The sequence below is a fragment of the Zingiber officinale genome, chromosome 8B (assembly GCF_018446385.1).
Source record: "Zingiber officinale cultivar Zhangliang chromosome 8B, Zo_v1.1, whole genome shotgun sequence".
In the NCBI taxonomy this organism is placed as follows: Eukaryota; Viridiplantae; Streptophyta; class Magnoliopsida; order Zingiberales; family Zingiberaceae; genus Zingiber; species Zingiber officinale.
This window is the reverse complement of record NC_056001.1, coordinates 34,045,304-34,066,825: the sequence shown is the minus strand read 5'-3', so window position 1 is coordinate 34,066,825 and position 21,522 is coordinate 34,045,304. Positions and strand designations below refer to the sequence as shown.

At 38.4% G+C, this 21,522-nt stretch overlaps 1 protein-coding gene across 1 annotated transcript; it reads right to left on the bottom strand.

The window, feature by feature from the left end:
* Window positions 1-13,331: 13,331 nt before the first annotated feature.
* On the bottom strand, window positions 13,332-20,894 carry LOC122014838 (probable galacturonosyltransferase 7). Its single transcript, XM_042571285.1, has 10 exons — window positions 20,588-20,894; window positions 20,243-20,271; window positions 20,102-20,155; window positions 19,944-20,000; window positions 19,763-19,856; window positions 17,080-17,123; window positions 16,556-16,851; window positions 15,595-15,949; window positions 14,970-15,503; window positions 13,332-13,963 (listed from the first exon to the last, which is right to left on the bottom strand). The coding sequence occupies exons 1-10, from the start codon at window positions 20,730-20,732 to the stop codon at window positions 13,682-13,684; spliced, it is 1,890 nt and encodes a 629-aa protein (XP_042427219.1). The 5' UTR covers window positions 20,733-20,894; the 3' UTR covers window positions 13,332-13,681.
* Window positions 20,895-21,522: the final 628 nt, after the last annotated feature.

The window sequence follows — 21,522 nt, the reverse complement described above, 5'->3', positions numbered from 1 at the left end:
TAGTAGCCAATGAGAAATTTTCATAGAGCTAGATTGAGTAGGTCACCTTCAAAATTAACCAATTCATAGAGTTGAATACCTAAATTATATATCTATAGAGAGAGAGCACGCATGTCTAGAGAGTGTGTGAAATAAATATATGCTCATAGAAAGCATTAAAAAGTCTCAATGAAGAAGCAACCAACATGCTAAGGGGAGGGAGAAAAGTCAATAGGCTCATTCATAAATCATGCCCCTACAAAATGAGTTACACAATGAAAAAATAAATAAAATAAAAAACATTATAAGCAAGAAAACAAACTGTTGATGCTTGATGGTTTAAGGTGGTTTGACCTCTCCCAAAAACCCCTACCCTAAAATTATGAATATCACTTATTAAAAGAACCTTTAATTTCCTCCTCAATCAACAACCAAATTAAAAGTGAAAAACTCTCGTAAAATTATATCTATTTTATAAGATGAGAGATGAAGCATAAGATTTGACAAAAAGCTATATGTAAATTCTGGGCGTTCCACATAGTGGGCTTTGTTGTGCAATATTCCCTAGGTCAAGGTTGACCTGGTTGACAAAGCTTGAGATGGCTCAAGCTTGAGTCTTGATGTTTGAGTTTCGATGTTTGATAATACATGGAGATGGACAATACATGGAGATTACAGGTGCAATCGTTCATTTGGGGAGATTATTGGTACAATTCTCCTCTGGTCAAGGTTGACCAGTTAGGTGTAAAGAAGAGTCAAGTAGGTCAAGGTTGATCGGATACTTGACTGGGAAGTCCTGGTGAGTGAAGCCAGGTAGATAGGAAACTCTAGTGAGTGAAGTCAGGTAGATGGGAAGTTCTGGTGAGTGAAGCCAGGCAGTTGGGAAATCCTGGTGAGTGAAGCCAGGTGAAAGACCTAGTGAGTGAAGCTAGGCAGAAGGAAAATCCTGGTGAGTGAAGCCAGGTGAAAGACCTAGTGAGTGAAGCTAGGCAAAGGAGAAGTCCTGGTGAGTGAAGTCAAACAGAAGGAAAATCCTGGTGAGTAAAGTTAGGTGAAAGACCTAGTGAGTGAAGCTAGGCAGTATGAAAATCCTAGTGAGTGAAGTTAGGTGAAGGTCCTGGTGAGTGAAGCCAGATAGATTAAAAGACCTGGTGAGTGAAGCCAGGTACATGGAAATCCAAGTGGGTCAAGGTTGATCGGACACCTGGTATTGAGAAGTCCAAGTAGGTCAAAGGGTTGATCGGATACTTGGCACGAGAAGAAAAGTCTAAGTGGGTCAAAGGGATTGACCGGACACTTGGTGAGGAAGTCCTAGCAGGTCAAGGGTGACTAAATGCTAGGCATGATGTCTCAACAGGTCATGCTTGATCGGATGTTGGGTTTTTAGGGTCTTTAGACTTGATTTGGCAAGTCAACAGTGAATCAATCGATCAACCGATCGATTGAATCACAGTCTAATCGATCGGTTGATCGATTGGATGGGTGCCACGAAGAAATCTTAGCCCAATCGATCGAGTGATTGATTGGGAGATATCGCCGTGAGCACAGAGACCCTCCCAATCTATCACCCGATCGATTGGGAACCTCCAATCGATCAGGCGATCGATTGGAGCAATGGAAATCGCGCGATAGCCCTAGAAATCGTGCGAGACATGTTGAATCGAATAAGCAATCGATTCAAATGATTTTCGAGAACACAGAGGCACTCTGGATCAATCAACCGATCGATCCAAAGCCTCCCCATTCAATCGATTGGGATCCGACCGTTGGCGCTAAATAAAGCCATTGTGAGTGTCTTCTTCAGCATCTCTTCGGCCCGATTCTTCTCGACACTTCACAGCAACTTCTCTGATCTCTCATCGCCAGTTCTTGAAGGTTCTTGGAGGTGCACATTCAAGTCAAGAGGCAATCTACAACAAGAAGAAGAAGCTGGGGTTAGGGTTTCTAGTGTAATCTTGTAAGATTTTAATTATATTTGTTTCCCTTTCTTTCTTCTTGTACTGAGAGTGTTGTAAGACTTCTTCGCCTTCGGTAGTTACCGTAAAGGAGGGTTTTCATAGTGGAGAGTGCTCGTGTGTGTGGATCCTTGGATTAGTCATCTCTTCTTGAGGTGGATACCAAGTAAATCCTTGTGTTAGCGTTGTATTTTTGTTTCTTGTACATTCCGCTGCATATCATCATCAAGAAGAAAGCTACAACAAGCGCGATGAGCTATTCACCCCTCCTCCCCTCTAGCTACATTTTGACTCTAACAAGTGGTATCAGAGCCAGGTCGCTCTTCACCGGAATCATCGCCGGAAGGGGCAACAAGGCTAGAGGGTGAAGAAGTTGGAGCAAAAATTCTTCAAGTCAAAGATTTCATCAAGCTCAACTTCAAATGGAATTCGGAGATGGATTCGGATTCGACCGAGGGTGTCTCCACCATTTGTATCCACAAGCTTCGATCTTTGGAGATTAAGGATCAAAAATTTTCTTATGATGGAGATAGAGCAATGGTTTGATCTAATGGAAGGTTTTGAAGCTCCAAAAAATTTAAAGGGAAAAACTCTCAAGAGGAGCAAGTGGAGCAAAGAGCAAATTCAAAGGAGTCAGGCAAATGACAAAGTGACCAAGTTATTAGTCAATTTGTTGCCAAGCAATATTTTGGCTCAAGTTGGAGAATTCAAGAATGCCAAGGTGCTTTGGAGTAAATTGGCAAAGATTCATGAGATCCCCTTTACTGTACCAAATCAAGAAGAATGTGACTCAGTGGATCAAGATTAAGAGCAAGAGGACTCCGAAATTGAGAGATGCTCAACTTCCAAAGAAAAAGTCCAAGAAACCTCATCTTCAAAGGAATGCAATGAAAAGGGCAAGGAGGGGGCATACTTCTTGTCCCATATACAAGATGAAGATGAAGAAGCCTCCACCTCTAGGATTGAGGGGGAGCGACCTTTGTTGACACCGGATCAAGAAGATGGAGAAGCTTCTACATCCAGGTCAAATGAAGAAGAAGATGATGTATCCTCCAAAAATCAAGAGACATCAAATGGAGGATCATGTGTCATCCCTACATATAAAGGTATAAATGTTTCAATTAAAAATAAAAATCATATTATATGTTTAGAGTGTAGGGAACATGGACACTACAAGAGTAAGTGCCCTAAATTGGCCAAGAAGAAGGGTCAAGTGGCACCCAAGGGCAAGGAGAAGCCCAAGGAGACCTCCCCCACAACAAAGAAGAGTAAGGAGCACATTATGTGCTTCTTATGTCATCAAAAGGATATTATCAGAGTCAATGTCCAAAGGGGAAGAAAGCGGTCAAAGCTAAGAGAGGAAGCATAAGTCAAGGGGGAGCTTCCAAGGTAAAACCCAAGGTATCATTTATTGAGCTTACCCCTTTAAATAATGATAAAAAGCATGCTAGCTCTAATTTATCTCATTTTAATGATATTTACCATAAAAATAGAAAGCATGATAGAATTAAAGAAAAACATGTAGCTCTTCATGCTAAAACTACCACATCTAAGGTTAGGAAGGTAGATACAAATTTAGGCAAGAACTCTAAGAATTCTAGGTATTTGCCTAAGAAAAAGAAAATCAAGGTGTTAGTGAAAAATCTATGGTTGAGGTGTTATGGAGAGAAAATCAAGTCTTGAGGTCAAGACTTGATAAATTGGAGAGGACCCTTAGAAGAATCACAAATGAAATAGAAGGGTCCAAGAATTAAAACCTAGGTCTAGGAAAACAACAAGGGTCATCCAATGGTCATAGAGGTTTGGGATATAAACCTAAAACCAAGAAGGGTGTGCCTTCTTATCATAGGGTTTCATATAGCTATGGAACCAATCATAAGTCTAGCGGTCAAGTGAAGGATACAAGGGAAGTTATCCCTAGGAGTATCTTTGCAATGACAAAAGTGACTAAGACTTCTAAGAAGTCTAACAAAGTCACTAAGAAGGTCACAAGAGAAGCAATCCCTAGAGTTGACCTAGAGAAGGTGACCAAGGCTTCTAAGAAGCCTAACAAGGTCATTAGAAAGGTAACTAGGGAAGTTATCCCTAGTGAGGACCTAGAGTATCCAAGAAGCACCAATAGGTTTTGGGTTCCTAGGAGCATTTTCTATACCCGTTAAATGCGTTAGAGAGTGTCAACTCAAATTGGAATGATAGTTAATCCAACCTTGATGAAGTTGACACTCTGAGAGCATTTTCAAGGTTTTTATTAACCTTTAAAAATGAAATGGATTATTTGTTTACTCTTTGAAAGAGTAAAGTGTGTCAAACTTTGAGGAATTATGTGTAATTTTAATTGGCACAATAAATTAAGAGTACAAGAAATACCAAGTTGGGATTTTGGGATTTTGGTATTTTCTTAAGAAAATATGGGCAATCTAGGATTACTTTTAGGTTTAGCTAAAAATTTAATGACACTTAGATAGAAAATCTAGGTATTTTATTTAAGCTAATTATCATGCTTTGTTTGCCCATCACATGCCATGACATCATTTTTGCATTCATGCCTTATTATGAAAAATCAACAAAAAATACTATGTCATGTCATACATACATCATGTAGTTATAGCAAATTTTCTTTTTGAAAATTATTCATTTTGATGTATGTGATAACTCATCATGCATTATTTTTAATTCCTTACAAATTAAGGACAAATGACATTTACTAACAAGTAACATCCTAGGTGGATTTTTATAATCCAAAAATGCCTAGATAGATATACATGATCTCTAGTTTAGGGCAAAATCAAACTTTACATCTCACAAAAACCTATAAGGTGACTTGTATGTGTTTTAGTGCACACTAGATACAAGTGAGATGTTAGGATAATGAACAAAACTCAAGATATTGATTTAGTGCATCTAATTGAGTTTTGGTTTCATCAAAACACATAGTTATGTGTATTCCAATCATTGGGAAAGCTAATGTATAAGTCATGTGCATTCAGCCCAAAGAACATGGTTGGATATTGATTTTAAAAATAATTTTAAAATACTTTTGGCAAACCTTGGTGAAAACTATCTTTTGATAGTAATCATCATTGAAGAGTTAGATACAAACTAGATGAAAACACTAAAGTTTTTATAAATTTTCAAGTTTGTGTTAATCTTTGAAAATAGGAAGTATTTTCATAGAAAACTATTTTTCCTTGATAGAATATACCCTAAGTAATGTCTACATAAATTTTTATAATTTTTTAGATTTTATAGAATATTTGGGGAGTTTCTGAAATTCACTGAAATGAAATTTCAGAATTTCAATGCTCCAATCGATCATCCGATCGATTGGAGTGCCTCAATCGATCGGGCGAACGATTGAGAAGGCTGGTATCGCGAGCAGAAGCTCGCTGGATCTATCCACCGATTGATTCACACCTATTGAATCGATGCATTAATCGATTGAAATGCTGATTTTGGTTGGGAATGCTTAGTTTCAGCATTTTAAACCAATTTTAGTCTAGGTAACTATTCCTAACCCCTCAAAACATATTTGTATACATTTAGGGGAAGTTTTCATGATAAAAACAAGATTTGATTGGTTAAGGAAGACTAAGTAGAAGTTTAGGTTGAGGTTTGGTTTCATTATTGAATTTTTAAACCTCAAGACTTCTAATTTTGGGGTTCCTAAAGATTTAGGGATTCAAAATCATTGTTGGTGCAATGACAGAAGTTACGTGTATGTCTTTAAGGGGAGTTACTCTTAAGGACATGAAAATTTATTTCTCAAAACCATTGAAGGTGGTTAAACCTTCATTTAAAAAAACAATGCTCAAGGTTGAGCGTTGAAAAATAATGGAGAGTGAATATCTTCATTGTGGGGTTATGGATGCTCTAGGATGAGTATCATAACGTGGAATAATGCTCTAGGGTAAGCATTTAATACAGTAAAGGGTATGAGACCTTCATTGTTGGATTGGTTAACGCTCAAGGGTGAGCGTTGAAGATAATGAAGGGTATGAGACCTTCATTATGATATTGTGAACAACGAGTGAAGTTGTGAACAATGATGAGTAACTCTTCAAGGGGAGAGTTCTTTTTTATGTGTGCCAATAGGGGGAGAATGTAGGGTTTAAGTTAGGCCTTTATTCCCTAAAGAGGGAGTTTGCCCTCTCGGAAAGGGGGAGAATGAAGAAAACTCTCATTCATGCCTTGGCATGAAACGAAGTTGAGGCTATGGGATTAGCCTAACTTAAAGGTATTGTCAAACATCAAAAGAGGGGAGATTGTTGGTGCAATATTCCCTAGGTCAAGGTTGACCTGGTTGACTAATCTTGAGATAGCTCAAGCTTGAGTCTTGATGTTTGGGTTTCGATGTTTGAAAATACATGGAGACTGACAATACATGGAGATTGCAGGTGCAATCGTTCATTTGGAAAGATTATTTGTACAATTCTCCTCTGGTCAAGGCTGATCAATTAGATGTAAAGAAGAGTCAAGTAGGTCAAAGTTGACCGGATACTTGACTGGGAAGTCCTGATGAGTGAAGCCAGGTAGATGGGCAGTCCTGGTGAGTGAAGTCAGGCAAATGGGAAGTCCTGGTGAGTGAAGCCAGACAGTTGGGAAATCCTAGTGAGTGAAGTCAGGTGAAAGACGTAGTGAGTGAAGCTAGGCAGAAGGAAAATCCTGGTGAGTGAAGCCAGGTGAAAGACCTAGTGAGTGAAGCTAGGTAGAGGAGAAGTCCTGGTGAGTGAAGCCAGGTGAAAGACCTATTGAGTGAAGCTAGGCAGTATGAAAATCCTAGTGAGTGAAGCTAGGTGAAGGTCCTGGTGAGTGAAACCAGGCAGATGGAAAGAACTGGTGAGTGAAGCCAAGCACGTGGAAATCCAGGTGGGTCAAGGTTGACCGGACACCTGGTATTGAGAAGTCCAAGTAGGCCAAAGGGTTGACCGAATACTTGGCATGAGGAGAAAAGTCCAAGTGGGTCAAAGGGATTGACCGGCCACTTGGTGAGGAAGTCCTAGCAGGTCAAGGGTGACCAGATGCTAGGCATGATGTTCCAACAGGTCATGGTTGATCGGATGTTGGGTTTTTAGGGTCTTTAGACTTGATTTGGCAAGTCAACAATGAATCAATCGATCAACCGATTGATTGAATCATAGTCCAATCGATCGGTTGATTGATTGGATGGGTGCCGCGAAGAAATCTCAACCCAATCGATCGAGTGATTGATTGAGAGATATCGCTGCGAGCACATAGACCCTCCCAATCGATCACCATATCGATTGGGAACCTCCAATCGATCGGGCGATCGATTGGAGCGATGGAAATCGCGCGATAACCCTGGAAATCGCACAAGACATGTTGAATCGATTGGGAAATCGATTCAAATGATTTTTGAGAGCACAGAGATGCTCTAGATCGATCAACCGATCGATCCAAAGCCTCCCCAATCGATTGAGAGCAATTCAATCGATTGGGATCCGACCGTTGGCACTGAATAAAGCCATTGCGAGTGTCTTCTTCAGCATCTCTTCGACCCGATTCTTCTCGACACTTCACAGCAACTTCTCCGAACTCTCATGGTCAGTTATTGAAGGTTCTTGGAGGTAAGTGCTGGTGCACGTCCAAGTCAAGAGGCGATCTATAATAAGAAGAAGAAGCTAGGGTTAGAGTTTCCAATGTAAATATTGTAAGATTTCAATTGTATTTGCTTCATTTTCTTTCTTCTTGTACTGAGAGTATTTGTTACGTTCTGCAAGTGTAAGGAAATGTCGCAAGTAATATAAAAGATTATCGTATCCACAGGGACTGGAATAAGCACTAGAGATATCTCAAAGCGAATTAGCTAAACAACTAATCAATTGGTTCAAATGCTAAGGATGAAAAAACAAATCTAAAATGAAGGATTAACAAACAAGAGTTTGGGGTTTGAGTTATGATAAAGGGAGGTTCTAGGAGTTTTGGTTTCTTTGTGAAATCTCTTGAATGTATATGGTTTACCAATTCTTATTTCTCAATTGTCTAATATTTGTAGAAGGTTGTCGATTCTCTCTTGCAATAGATAACCGACATAGGACTGATAAATGTACCTAAATGTGATCAATTAGATATGAACGTACGTTGTCCTTACACAGGATTGCACCTATTACTATGCTTCCCTCGGATACCAACATAGAAGTTCATAGCTTCTTAACCCATAAAGATACAAGGATTGAATTATAAAATCTATCCTACCCTCTTGAATAATCTCATTTCCCCTTCAAGGTTATCCCTCAAACATCCTTACATAGGCTTGCACCTGTCACGTGGATCCCTCGGAAAATCGAGTGAGGGTTAATCTTTACAAAGTCTACAAGATATCCAAACAATCAACCAAGAATGAGAATTAAGCCCTAATCACAATTAATCATTCAAGATCCAATCGATACAAACTAGGCAACATCATAGAAACAAAGAAATGGCAAATCCACAAGAGTTTACATCAATTTATCTCACAAATACTCCCTCCATCCTAGAACAACAAGATCTACTCTATAAAATGAAGAAAGAAAACCAAAGATAAAAAAGATTACAAGCATTCTTCAATCCCAATCCAAGAAGAGGAAAGAAAGAAAACTTATCTACGATATAGCTCCATCTTCGGATCCAATTCTCGCTCCCGGAGTCGAATTCGCCAAGATCTCCCTTTAGATCGCCTAAAAATCCTCCCAAGAATGGGAGGAATCCACCAAATCTTGCTTTCCTTTCAATTCATGAAGGAGGGCTTATATAGAGGTGGAGTTTGGGTGCCACACGACCCCGAGACATGGCCGTGTGAGGTTCACACGGCCTACTCCATTCCCCTCTCTGCCATCTTCACACGGTCATGTGGTGTACACTGCCATGACCAACTCCCTTCAAAACCCCCAAGCACGACCGTGTAGATCCACACGGCCTGGGCTGCATCCACTTCTGGATACCTGGCACGGCCGTGTGGTGTACACGGCCGAGAATATTTTGCTCACTGGAAACCCTGCACGGCCGTGTGGTGTACACGACTAGGGCCCTTCTGATTTCTGGAAACCTCACACGGTCGTGTAGATCCACACGGCCGTGTAAGGTCTTCACTCTGATTTACCTCAAAACTTGGCACGGTCGTGTGAGGTTCACATGGCCAGGCCTTCTTCCTTTGCTGTTGCTGCCACACGGCCTCTTAACTCCACACGGCCAGAGCTCCCTACCAATGCAGGGTCGTGTCTGGTACACGGCCAGGTGCCTTCTCGCTTGCTTTGCTCATAGGTTTTGTCCAAGAATGCAGAATCTTCACCAAATTCGACTCCTGTGTACAGAAAATGCACAAAACAAGATCTCCGAACAAAAAGAGTAAATATACTAAAAGAAAAGCTGGAAGTACAAAAATGCATAGATCAAGCATGCTCAAAGTATGTAAATGTGTGTCAAAGCATGCATAAAAAATATATAAAATCTACGCACATCAGTATTGTAAGGCTTCTCCGCCTTCGGTAGTTACCTTAAAGGAGGGGTTTCATAGTGGATAATACTCGTGTGTGTGGATCCTTAGATTAGTCACCTCTTCTTGAGGTGGATACCAAGTAAATCCTTATGTTAGCGTTGTATTTTTGTTTCTTGTACATTCCGCTGCATATCATCATCAAGAAGCAAGCTACGACGAGCGCGACGAGCTATTCACCCCCCTCTAGCTACATTTCGACCCTAACAGGCTTCATAATCATCTATAGAGAACTAAATCAGTTAACTTAACAAGTCACCACATGAGAGGATATTTCTCTTTGCTTGGTTGGAATTCGACTCTTATTTGATTTGACAATTCTATCGTATGGTGATCAACATCCTGAGACTGAGAGATAAAGTATAAGAAAAAAAATATTGAATCAGGTAATGTCGAACTTAGGACGACCAGCCCAACCCCATAAAAAATTTTCACCAGCTATCAGGGTAAATCGGAAAACACTTACGACGAACAGTCCATAAGTTCAGTATCCCGTGGTTGCATGCTCCTTAGAGAAAAAATCTCTACAAATACGCTATAGCTAAAAATTGAACTATGGATATCTAAGTGACAACTTGACGTCCTTTATCTACACTGATCCTATTTGAGACCTACGAAGATAACACACTGGGTACGGTGGATCGATAGTTGACTAAAAGAAGACCTTTCTTTTCTCGGAGTGGCTTTTTCTTCGATCCTGCGCACAAGGAGAATAGCCAACAAAACGTCAATGCCTAGAAACCAGGGGGGTCCCTGGTGAAAGCCCTCTAATGTTCAAGTCAGTCACCATCCGAACGAACGAATGGATCAAGAACAGTAAGAACGTATGCGCGAGAGTAGAGTTCCAAATGTTCGTGAGCGTACCTTCATCACGGAGAGAACTCCCCTTTTATATACCACCTCACATGACCTCTGCAATCATGAGTTGGCAAAATGTGTCAGAGTTTGTTAAGCAGTTCACCATAATTGTCCAAGAAATCTTTATTTTACCCACATGTATACCCCTTTTGTTGTTTATAACTTCTGTTATTACCGAGGTTGCCAAAGGAATATGTTGTTATTATTGGTCTACTAATGGGAGACATGATGGTCCTTGAAGAAATTTTCAGAAGAATATTCTCTGACACAAAGTTGTTATTATGACAAGTTGTCGATATATTGTCTGCTGAGCATAATCCGAACAGTCCTTAAGCTTGTCGCCCTATTGAGATGATGTTGTCAACTGAATACAATCCGACCAGTTCTTAAGTCGTCCGCCCTATTAGGATGATGATGTTGGTTGAGCATAATTTGGTCGGTCCTTAAGTCAGCTAGCATGTTAGGATAATACTGTTGGTTGAGCATAATTTGGTCGATCCTTAAGTCGACCGCTTTTATTGAGTTGTCAGTTACGTTCTGCATATTCCATTGTTATGTATCATATTAAGTTACTCAATTACGTTCTGCGCAGTATTGAGATATTCGCTTGGGGAATGGTAGAGTGCATTATACTTCTTGGAAATCCCTTTGATAATGTATGCTTTGCTGGAATTCCGTTCGGGCTGTAATATGATTATGAGTGTAGTAGGTCAGGTCGTCCCTTTACTTGACCGAGCGTATGATAAGTTATCTGGAGAAGGCCCGCTTCGTTCTACCTACTGTCCTCCAGCGGTTAATCTGTTGTGGAGAGAACTAATCGTTCCGGCCGACTCTTAAGACCGATCGGCCTCAATCATGGTCGCCTTAAAATTTGGCCGGCCCTGAGACACCAAACTCCCTGGTTCACACGGCTTGAGACTTACTGTCTCTCTTCGATCAAATTACAACCCGATCTGATTAAATCTAAGAACCTTATCGCTGGGTAAGTAATCAAAGCCAAAAAAAAGGAGGAATATTACTCTCTTTCGGGGATAACTACCACATCACCTTGACTTTAACCATCCCATCACCTTGACCCTCACTAATACATCATCTTTCGGATCCACTCATCATAATCCATATCATGTACCATAACTCAGGGGTGAAAGATGAAGCATAAGAAATCTTTACAAGAAGCACTCTAATAAAAAAAATGATGTGGAACACTTTGAACACTTAAGAGAATAAGAAATTCAACTTATGCCTTTCTCCTATTTCTTCCCGGGCTACTTTGAGCACCTATTTATAAACAAATCCTCAAATCAGAAAGTCTTCCCTCATAATCAGCCTTCTCTAGTGATCAATCAACTAATCTTTGTCAATCAATCGACTATTGGCTTGATTTTGATAGCCACAATCACATCGGTCTTGCTCTAAGAATACTTTTTTAGGTTACTATGTCCAATTAATTATTTGACCCATCAATTAACTAGTCAACTATCTGACCAAGAGCCAACATTCTATCTTTGAATTAGTTAACTTAGCAATAGACCAACTCTCTAGTCAACTTAATACAAGTATTAGTCAATTAACACATTAACTCGAGCTACTTCTAAGACTGAGTTCATGACCGATTCTAATTCACTTTACTCCCCAAGTTACATGCTCACACAAACTCTCCTCGTAGAGTTTTACCCTAGTGCCAAAATGTTTTCTAAACCTCCAAGACTTCACCTTGCCATAAAACTCCTTGCCTCTTGAACTTCTTCGTCTTACCTACCATCTTATCTCATTGACCTATTGGAATTTCATCATACGTAACATCTAATCCTTGTTAAGTTTTTTTTTCAACCTACTTGGACTTTTTCATGTCATTTGCTGACTTAGATTTTTACGTGTCTGTCAAGTACCTACTTAGACTTCCTTCATACCAAGCACTTCCTTGAACTTCGATTATTACACCTACAACCCATGTCAAGCTTACCTGCATCTGTACATAATTGACTTGTATATGCGATCAACAATGTTCCCTAATTTAAACATTGTCTTTATAGAAGCAATCACAAGGTGATATGCTTGTAATGTTGATAGTGTTAATATCAATGATGGTTTCCTAATCATCTCATCTCCCTCTTTTTTACATAATTCATGATAGTTTCTGACTTGCCCCCAAGCTACGGTGCAGAAACAGAACACTCATGCAATTTTCTAAGCATCAGTTAAATTTCAACTATGACACTACCAGACATTTTCCTGTGGAATGACGAGCTTAAGTTGTTGGGCGATTGAACCACCTACTACAAACACTTCTGGATTTATCTGAATGGCTGAAAAAACTTTCATAAAACTAAACCTATCATCCCCAGAATTAACCGATTCAAAGAAATACCTAATATTAGCTAAAAAATGATAATTTCTAACTTAAACGTTTCATTTTTCCTTCTCCCTGTAACATATATCTAAAAGGATTAATCTTAAAATGATACCTCTGATAACTCCCAAGAGTGTCCTACCCCTAGAAGAAGATTACCTACAATGATCTCAATTACTTGATCAAGGAACCTCAATAACACCATATAGAAAAAAAAAAAAAAATTAGTTGAAAACATGATTTATTTACATTAAAAACATTAACAAATTTCCACGTAAATCTTAACCACTTGAAAAACACACAAGTAAAATATAGATAAACTCCCAAATAAATCAGCCACTCCATACAACCATCGTACCTTCATCCAATAGAAATTAATACAGCTAAAGTATGACAAATGGAAAACATTAAAGCAACTACCCAACAGACTACATAATCCTATTGTAAATGTAGCATGCTAATGTCATTGCTCAATATGCTGAAAAGAGAGTAAGTAAAAAGTTAAAGATGATCAAAACCAGTAGAGTTTTGTTTGCTCGGTACAAACTCCCAACAATGAATACGAACAGGAAGAAAATTGTAACTGTATAATTTTTACTCAAAATAACAATCATGACTGAGAATAGTGAAGCAAAAAAGATTCTGCACTGCAATAAAAGTCATTGGAATCAATCAAATTCAAGAAGGGAACAACAAATAATGGAAAGAAAAAGAGGATGAAAAATTAACTTCCAAAAGGATAAATGTTTACAAAGAACCATGTGCGCATCTTTTGTCTTCTAACAGTTGCTCCTTCCAAATCATCCAACATAGCAACTGCAACCTTAATTCCAACTATTGATTAACTGCTCAATAAAGCTAACTTCTGATTGCCTTGAATTTCAAAAATTTTGCGGTCTTCATCTAACCCAAGTGATTGCTATGCAAAGATTTATCAAATAGAGGATTACAATATCAGATAGCAAACAGTAAGTTAAATTAGACATCTTGCCATGGATGGCCTTCTCTTTTTGAACATTCAAAAACTTCCAATAAGTCATGCTATATCAGCTACAGGTTCACATTGCATTCATCCATGAACCTTTCATCATTTGTCAGAAATTTCTTCCAGTACTCTTTGTACTTTGGTATACCAAGATCAAGCCATGGTTTCATATAGCCATTGTAATGCAATGATATAGCATTATTCATAGCATCCGCATTGATGTCATAGTTGTGACCAAGCCCCGGAAATGACCACTTTTCATCAAGTGGGTATACAAGATTCTGAAACACAAGGAAGCTTATAGGAAGAACTGCAGCTCTCAAAGTTGCTTCGTTCTTTGTTTCAATCTACCATGAGGCAAAACAATCAAATAGATGTTAGTCTAATAGATGTTGGTATATAAAATAAAAAGTAACATAGAAAACACTAAAGAACTAAGCAAAATTGTTCTTAGGAATAGCATACACATTTCATGATGTAATTCAGTGTGAAATATAGACAGAATGTTGGATTATCTATCATAAAGAACATAAATTTAAATACTGATTTGGTTAGAAAAAAAGGATGAAGAGATGAAATAAGATATCTAAGAGAAAAAAAACAAGTAGGCAGAGTTAGATCATTTCCCAGTAAGGCTAAAACGGATTGAAATGTACTTGCTGGTTGAAACTAGCATTTTGTATTTTAGAATTAGTAATTAAAGAAAGTCAGATGATGGAAGCTAATAAGTGATAAATGATTATAAGTTAGGTGCACTTATCTTATTGCTACTCCTTGCAAAAGGAAAGAACATAATTACCAACTTCGTAGAGAAAATGTATGAGTTAAGCATATTAGAAATAAAAACTAAATACAATGTAATTAAATAAACAACATGGTAGGTGGCTGGAACTTGGAGGAGCTTTTGAAGTCATGGTCATCATGTGCCCCTTAGAATAAAAAAATGAAAACTAAAATATGACTTGGCATATTTTGTGGATCAGAATATTGGACGTTCATGGGGACAAATATTCATAGAAACAGTGAGAATGATAAGATGAAAATCTGGGGTAACTAAAAAAGGGCAATCAAAAGTACACCCATCTAGGAGCAATTAAATATATGAGAAATAGATCAGGATAGTAAGAACATGTTTGACAAAATAAAATTATGGTCGACCTAACTGAAAGTTATCAATATAAAAAATCTTAATATTATTAGTATAGCCTTCCAGAGAATTCATAGGTCAATATCCATGTAGCCATTCTAAGTAATTTGGACTAACACTATGGCGTTGATGATGTTCAACTATTATGAAACTTATCAGATTTCAACTGCTGATAAAAATCCATTTTTGAAAGGTATGTCACTTACACTTGTTAGGTGTTGGAAGTATGCATCTGTAACATTATGCTCCCTCCATTTCTCCAAATCAATAACATTGAGTCCTGACATCCAAATACAAGAGTTGGGATCATAGCTGTTTTTTCCCAAATGCATTTTCAGCTGACCTAGTCTCAGCCTACAGGACTCAACCGCAGCATTTACTTTTCCTTCCAAATTAAGATTCCACAATGATGATAAATCACGTTGAACAACTACATCATCATCCAAAACAATCACCTTCTTCAGATTCTTGAAAATTTCTGGAAGAAGAAAGTGAGAATGACCAAAAGTTGTAATGTATTCAGTATTCATTTCTAGTTGACTAGTTTTATACAAGGAAACACGGAATTCCTCTGAGAATGACAGCTTTGAGAGGCCACTATTATGGTCTCCAAGATTCAGTTGCTCTAGATTGATGACAATGATTTCTGCATCTCTATAAGAATTTCTTGCGAACCAAAGCTTCATTGCATAGTAATTCTGTGCATCTGTGACAACATGAAAAACCATATTTTGGTTGACCTATTGCATCAAAAACAGAAACTTCATCAAATCCTATCAATAAAACATAGTGTTTGTAAATTATAGTAGTTCCTTGGTTAAAGATTGGTACCTCAGAGTTCATCACTGTTGAATTTATAGTAACTGCTGCAGCAATCATATTTTTTGAGAAAATTACATAGTGCATAACTTTGGGGACTTCAAGTTTATTAGAATGAGAATTCTTGAAACCTGTTGAAAGTTTAAAAGACTCCACTGTCAATCTCATAGACAAGCAATGAAAACTTTTTGGCATGGTTTGAACACCAAGGTGGTAGAGAAATGCACTTTGCTTCATATGAAAATTAGCTTCATCTTCAGTAAGATCAACTATTTGGCTAAGTTTTTTGTGAACATTGTTGCAGTCAACAGCACATGCTTTGACCTTTGCAATTGTCAGCTTCATCTTGTGTATATTCTTTTTCACACTGAGATCAATGAATATATATACATTAGGTTCCTCATGCAAAAAAGTAGAAAGTTACAGCCTGTAAAATATGCATTCAGAATATCATCTACTAATGAATCACTAAGACTTTGCCTATAAGAAAACAGTGTTGCCAGATTCCAAATTTAGAACTTAACAGGGTGTCGCTTAATATATTCCTAGTATTTAATGCTTACTGATGGAATTTAGTATGCAGACATGTGGCTTAAGGCATTTTAGGTCCAATTTAATAAACCACCATTGTGTCATTCAAACAAGATATAAGAATTAATCTCAATGGCCAGCATATACAACATATATGAGATAAATTTATAACACAAATAGTATTCAGGATACTCCATCACAAACAGCAAAGATAAAGTAAAATTATGTGAACATTGCAGATGAAACATCAAAGCCAAGGGAAGACATATTCACACCTAGCATAGCACAACAGGAGGGCATACTTTCTATAGACAAACTCTCTATTCTGAATGACAAAAAGAATAAAATCAAGCATATGCAATGCAATTCATAAGAACCTAAAAGAATAGCTTCTGATAAAAAGGCTGAAAGCACCACAGAAGTACAACACTTAAAAACTTACGAACGTGGAAGATCGGCATCTATAATGGCATCACTAAGCATGTGTTCATGTTCCTGTATGTTCTGCTTCAGGTCATAAGACAAGTTCTGCTGCCCATGGAGTTTTACTAGACTTGGATAGTAAGCTCTGGCAACAAAAAGCTGGTCTTTGAGTTTCCTCACCATTGAATCCTTCATTACTTTTTTATTTTCAATGGACCAAAGACAATAGCTTCCTAATTCAAGCTGGCAAAAATTTCTGACTTCCTCAACTTTTTGATCTTTGGTATTGCTTTTCTTGCCATCTGTTCCACCCAGCTGAAAGGAAATGCATGATCTCTACTTTTAACTATCCAGAGATGGATGCAAATAACACAACGACATCAACAGACCCTTAAAATTGCAACTAAATTATCCAATAGCTATAAGATTTGAATATTTGTATATCAGTGAATTATCAGAAACATTTGAATTCCATAGAAAAATCACTCATGCATATATATAAAGTTCAGACACAAATTTTGGATAATGAAAAGAAAATCATACCTTCATAATTGAGATTGAAAGTGAATCTGATGGCACAGGAAGAACTGTAGACAAGAAAAGGCACTATCAATAGCCTTTGAGAATCATACATAGAGGACCAAACAAAAGATTGGAAATCTTCTAGGATCAAGCTGGTCAAAACCAATTTTTGTGGACCCTTCGATAATTATCAAAAATGATTTCCATTATAACAGGCTCAGAACTACACTTAAGCTTACAAATGAATAAGCAAAAAAGCGAGCCTACAGCAAAGTATAGTGCATTCTTAGCCCCAGAGTAATCTCCAATATTCTGTGCTACTGACACAATTGAGAGTGACAACACAAACTAAGTTGGTATTATTTACACCATGACTGAGAGCACTTACCCTCGAATTTAACATATAAACCTATGAAAAAGCCAAGGAGCATACACTATCTGGAAATGTTAAGTGATGAGTGTAGATTATATATATTTTTAAGCATCATTTATTATATATCTTGTTGCATTTCATGAGCGTAATTTGCATTAGCACACCCTATTTCTTTGGATTTCATTACTTTTACTCTTTTAATTCAGAGAACTGCTCTTTGCTTATATTCATTGATAGGATGTGAATTTGGAGCTAAAATGCAGCATCAAGCGTGGAGCTGGAACAAAGAGGATGCTTTGGCCATGTCCCATGACACAGGCATGCTCCTACGATCAAGAAAGACAAAGAATGGAGCGGAAAAAAGGTTCAACACGAGCTAATCATGCCTCATCATCGAGCTTCATTATCGAGCCGAATACACGAAGCATCCCCGAAGAAAAAGGATTCAAAAGACAATCACAATGAAGTTTTAATCAAGGAACACACTCCGGCAATGCCCCATGACATGAACGTGTTCGTATAGAAGAAATCGCATGCAAAACGACACTAAAACACTATCCAACAAAGTCCACCATGGGGGGTCATGCTGGCGGGCACGACCTATATCCAAAATGGCCATCTTCTAGAGCTAAACACGGGCGCCCGTGCCAACCAGCACGGGGTTGTGTCAACCTTGGACTGCAATACACACCACTTCAAACGACCATAAGGCTCAGCTTGAGCACAGGTCGTACCACCTATAGAAATGTAGATAATTTCAATATCTACAACTTTGATTCAAGATCCAACCCGAGAAAACTAAGTTTAAGGGTCGAGAAATCTGTTTGGATGGAGCCATGTAAATCTGCAGATCTAGACAGTTTCCCAAAAAAGGGTCAAGCAAACCCTTGCTTAGATCATATTGGATGGGAGGGACTCCGTCCCCCTCCTTGGGAGAGGGCTTTCCCCTCTAGGGAAAACCCTAAATCTATCATCTTCATCCATCGCAACGATCTGTCCACCTCCAGAGCAAGGAACCATTCTAAAGACATCGTGAATCTTCTCCCTAAACATTTCTTTATCTCTATTCTCTGTATTGGACTATATGAATGCTTATCTCAGTGTCTTTGGTTTGTAATTCCCTTGCAATGTAGTAGCTCTTTTGATTCTAAGAGTAGGGATTAGCCCCTTTGATTAGTAAACACTATTCTGTTTAATTTATTGAGTTTGCATGTTATTGTTCAATGAAATGTGGGTTTATGGTCTAGGCCTACTATGTATACATGATCTCGATGCCAAAAGCACGAGATTCATATCCCACGAGGATTCAGGGATGAACCGAAAGAAGAACTCAATCCTCCGACCTGTAGAAACCCGAGACGTGGAGAGTTGGCTACGAAAGTAGATCGGTATGCCACAAGGAGCGTTGTCATAGATCTTAATGGATCAATCCTAATTCGGAGTCACAAAAGTAGAAGGGTTATTTGGGGTTTGTGGGATCTAGTGAAGGAACTCCTTAGGAAAGCGATCCCTAATTTCAACCGCTTTGAAAGTAGACGACGAATTAAAATTGATACGCTGGTGTAGTTCCAAAAGTTCACATCGAATATCATAGAATAGTTTATCTACACAAATACCCATTAAGGATAGGAAACCAAATATAAATTAGGTGTTTATAATTATTGGGATGAAATGAAAGTCCTAGAATTACTTTCCCCTTCACTCACTTCCCTGTCTCAGGTCTCTTCTCTGCCTCCCCCTCAATTCTCTCGTGCTCAGCTCTCTCACTCTCTCTCTCTCTCTCAATTCTCTCAAGTTTCCTTGTGAACACAATCACTTGTGATTCTTTAGATAACCTATTTTGTCACTCCGACTAGTACTCGATTCACAGTTCTCATGAGATCGATATCTTTCTTTTTATTATTTGAGGACATTATGTGTGATTGCAGAAATATCACATCATTAAGCCAACAAATATACTTACCAATTTGTGAGGATTAAATTCCAATTTTCAATATTTAGCCTTTGGTTTATATTGAAGCTATGGACTTATAAGAAAAAACATTTTCCAGTTCGTGAGGATCAAGTTCCAATTTTTATTATTATCCTTTTTGTTTCATATTGAAGATATGGACTTCTAAGAAAAAGAGAATAATTTTTACAATGCTTGTCTTTTGGTTGAAAGAGCACAATGGAGGAAAACAAAACCATGTAGCTAACCCCAAATAGCTAGGACAAACAGGTTTTGATGATGGTGATAACAAATACTACAATAACATTTAACAAAGAATCTATAGCTTCCAGAATGTACAGTGATTGGACATCAATTGCCTTGAGATTTAGAAACAATACCTTTCCTTACCACAGCCAGCTGCTGATTGGAATTACTGATAGGCTTATTATTGAAGATTTCACCTTGTTTGGACCTAGGATTCCCGCTAGCATTCTGAAACAGAAAAAAGAACAAAAGACTTTTATTATTAGAATCAGATGTCGAGTTTATGATAGTAACACTGTGAGAAAACCAGTGAACCTTTGATAGAGAGGATCCAAATCTTCTAACGAGTTTCTTGATCTTTGAAGTTTCGCCCTGAGACATACCACAAGAAGTTGAAAGTAAGGCCAACTGTCAAGAAACCCTAGTACCTTTAGCATCAAGAGAGAGAGAGAGTATTCTGTCAAAACAAAAACCTGCGGGAAACTATTGAAACCATCCAGATGACCCAAGTGCCGAAAGGCGATTTCCTGCGCCATCATAACAGTCACAAGCATTACGTTTCACCAAAAGAGTGGCACGCGGACAGTATTAAAATCTCGCACAGAGAAGCTTACCGAAGGTGGGCGATCATCACTCGAGTAACCTAACAAAAAACAAGCATAAATCAAAAGACACCGTGGTAATTTAAAAAAATATATCTATATCCCGAGAACAGTAAGGGCAGAGTTTAAGGAGGGGAAGAAAACAATAACTGTGGCACAGAAACTAAAGCGGCTAACTTAATTAATTCCCCAATTTACGAACCCAGCACTGTAGATCTCTCCGCACGATCTGGATGCGAAGTTCCAAACTCTCCGGACCGATTGGGTCAGCAAGTACAGAAGACCAGAGTGTACGATCGGAAAGCAGATCCAAGGAGACTAGGAAAGGAACATAGGCAGAGCGAAAGGCAGACTCACCGGCGGGGAAGCGTCGGTGGAGGCCGAAGAGGAAGTCGAGGGGAACGAGGAGAGAGAAGAAGACGAGGACGAGCACCACGGCGGCGGGCGGGCGCCACCTCCGCTTGGCCGGCGATGAGGTGGAGATGGTGACGAAGCCCTTCATCGGTCGTGTCCTTTCCAAGCGCCCCTCGAAATGCTGTTTAGGCGCTCGGCTGCTAGTGCCTAGTGGCGTAGTACCGTAGCGTGTCGTAAGAAAAGGAAAGGGGAAAAGCAGAGAAGAAGAGAGGGAGCGAGCAGCGTGACAGCGTATGAGTGAGCGTCGGTGGGTCGTTTTGGGCGTGGCCTAAATAACAGAATTCCAAATATGACAAACGCCTGCCCGCCTGCGTTTTACTTTTACGAATTACGGCTCCCGCTACTATAACGATCGAATAGATACTACAGCAAAGATATAAATAAACCGAATTAAATTGAATAGGTATAAAACATATAAGATTCGAATTCGGTTCGTATATTCGAGTTTGAGTTCTATTTGAAGCTCAACAAATTTAAAATTTTTTATTTGAGTTCGACTTGAATCAGGACTTAGGTTTGAATTCCACTTGAAAGATTTGAATATATTTGAGAACTATTTGAATTATTACTCGAAAATAAGTACTCGAAAGATTCATTTATTTATTTAATATATATTTAACTTATATTAATAAAATATTAAGGTTCGTAAGCCGTTTACGAACTATCGAACAATATAATTTGGACTCGAGTTCAGTTCAAAAAAAAAGTTCGAGTATGTTCGAGTTCAGCTCGAATTCAATAAATTTGAATATGGATCAAATATTTTTCGAGTCAGCTCAAAAAACTCGTTAGTCGGCTAGACTCGTTTATACCCCTATACTACAACGATACAATAGCTACTACAACAGATAGATTATTGTGTAATAGTTACTACAACG